Genomic DNA, 2,760 nt, shown 5'->3' with positions numbered 1-2,760 from the left:
AAAAAGACATTTTTAATATATTAATATTCCTCAATGTTATCTACAAAAACAGTAATAAACCTAATATTTGGTGCCTTTTAAAAATTTTCCCAATGTGTAATTAATATATAACATTAAATTAGCTGAGAACAAAAAACAAGATCTTTACAAGCCTACAGCTTATTGTTACAGGACTAAAATACACCAAAAGGAAAAATATCAATTATTTTTTGACATAGTGAAAACAGAAAAGATGATCATGGTACTGGTGCTAAAATGCCACTTTAAATCTGGTCTCTGAGCTATACATTATCTCTATATCTAACTTTATATAAGATACCTATTACATATGAAAGAGTTAAGCACAAAAGCTATATTCATATCAATTAAGGGTAAAATTCTAAAACAATTATGTAAAAGTTCAAGAGCAGGCCTACCCCCATGAATTTGATTTCCATTTTTCTTTGATATCCTCTATGGACTTTCTCATTCAATAGGCATAAGAAAGATACCCTACTTCTTGTAGAGAATTGAGATTCTCATAACTCAACACTCTCAACTTTGCCTGGATATTGGTAGAATATCAATAGGTAATACAAATTGTCTAAGAAAGACTAAAATGCAATTCACCATTGATTTATTTATTTAGAGACAGAGTTTCACTATGTCACCCTCAGTAGAGTACTGTGGCATCACAGCTCACAGCAACCTCAAACTCTTGGGCTTAAGTGATTCTCCTGCCTCAGCCTCCCAAGTAGCTGAAACCACAGGTGCCTGCCACAACGCCTGGCTATTTTTTGGTTGTAGTTATAAAGTTCTTTGGCAGGCCCAGGCTGGATTCAAATCCTCCAGCTCTGGGGTTATGTGGCTGATGCCCTAGCCGCTGAGCTAAGGGGAAGATATGCAATACACTAGGAGTCACAAGATAAACTTTTCCATTTCCTGGATCTCAGAATCAATCTACTATTAACATTAAAATAACATTTAAAATTATAGTTTAGTTTTAGAAGACTAAAAGGCCATCTTCTCCATTATTTTCCCAATATCTCAATATATATTTAAAATACAAGCCCTATCACTTAAAAAAAAAAACGTTAAGTTGTCAGAATGCACTATTAACACATTTCCACCTTTCCACAATTATACTAAAAGGAAAAAAAGGTAAAGATATTTTTCTGCTTAAAAGCATTTGAGATGTTAAAAAATTTCCTAACAAAATTAACTGGGTTGGCCACTTGGCTAAAGGAGCATATATATGAAGTAAGACCAAAGTCACAGAGCCAATAAACTTTATAGAAAAACCACCTTCTATATCAACAAAGCACTTATCATATGGCAGTGCTCCCATGATAAACCAGGTACCAAAACGTGGGTTAGGTGACACAAAGCCTTAAGTTACTAGAAAGCAACTTCTGAAGAAGTACTAAGACCTGTCAGTAAAAATTGCAAGCCATTCAATTACAGAGATCAAAAGGGAGGGCTAGGTAAGTATTTAATGTGAGCCCAAAGGAGAAAGTCTCATTATTGAGAAAAACCTCCATGTGACAGATATTCTACAATGTGTTCCATCTATAAATGACCCATTCCTGGGAAATGATCAACACATCACCGCCTTACCAAAAAAGAAAAGAAAATCTTTTAATTTTCTCAGTGGTAGGAAATTAGGTTCTGTCACTGAAGTTAAATCATATGCTATGAAAGTAAGCCACATGAAATAACTTTGTTTATACTGAATAGAACAGATAAAACAGATTAGTAAATTACAAATTGGGCAATCTTTATTGTTTTCCCTTTTCTAGGTAGAAAAATTCAACTAGTTTTGAGCATAGCTGCTTGAAATAATAAATATAAAATAACTGAGTTTGTGGTAAGGCAAAAAATTCAAACTATATAAAATGTAGGGTGGCGCCTCTGGCTCAAAGGAGTAGGGCGACAGCCCCATATGCTGGAGGTGGCGGGTTCAAGCCCAGCCCTAGCCAAAAACTGTAGAAAAAATAAATAATAAATAAAAATAAAAATGTACCAGAAAAAAGAAAACATACACATATACACGTGTGATCGGCCTACCACTCAATCAACCAGAACAGTTGACTAAACTTTACTAGAACACAAAGAAATATTCCTAAGAATAAAGTACCTTTAAATGAAAAAGTTGAGAACCCCAATTTCTAGGACAGTTTTGGTGTAAAACAAATGAGTCACCCTTGCTTCAGTATGCACCATATTAAAACTGCAGAAGTAGTACGTGTTAGTGCCAGTAAGTGACAAAAGCTATCTTGCTCATTTTAAATAAAAATTGTTTTTAAAGAATACTCACTTTTTATTCCAACCACTGTAATGTATAAAGTATTTCACTTGTTTGTCTTTTATGGCAACCTTTACACACTGAAATAAGAAAGAAAAAATTAGGAATTTATTTTTTTTAAAGACACTATCTGGATGATTTCAAGGTATCCAAGCTTTCAATGACATTGTATGCAAATATTTAGGTAACCAAAATGAACAAAATAAAGTGTAAGAGAATTCTATTTAAACTTTTTAGAGTACTTACTTCATTATAAAACTGCAAATTACTCATAGAATGTCCAACAAAGCCATCAGTATAAAATGACACCTAAAGCCTTTCGTTAAGTAAGCTAGGTGAACTATCTAAGGACAGCTAATGAAAGCTGTGCTTTCTCAAAGTCTAACTAGCAAAAGTAAATCCCACTGAAGAAATGTATTTTAAAATAACTTCATTAGCTTATAAAAGACAATAAACTGATCTGTTTCAAAAAAAAA

General features: G+C 33.0%; 1 protein-coding gene across 1 annotated transcript in view; it reads right to left on the bottom strand.

Annotated features, from left to right (window-relative positions):
* The window catches only part of MORF4L1 (mortality factor 4 like 1), a 29,312-nt gene that overhangs the window by 15,564 nt on the left and 10,988 nt on the right, over positions 1-2,760 (bottom strand). The window contains exon 3 of the mRNA XM_012801921.1: positions 2,297-2,364. Within this exon, the coding sequence (XP_012657375.1) occupies positions 2,297-2,364 (68 nt within the window). The remainder of the gene's footprint in view (positions 1-2,296; positions 2,365-2,760) is intronic.

The sequence above is a fragment of the Otolemur garnettii genome, unplaced genomic scaffold, assembly GCF_000181295.1.
Source record: "Otolemur garnettii isolate 467f Iridium unplaced genomic scaffold, OtoGar3 scaffold00011, whole genome shotgun sequence".
NCBI lineage: Eukaryota > Metazoa > Chordata > Mammalia > Primates > Galagidae > Otolemur > Otolemur garnettii.
This window is presented reverse-complemented; position numbering and strand designations above follow the sequence as displayed.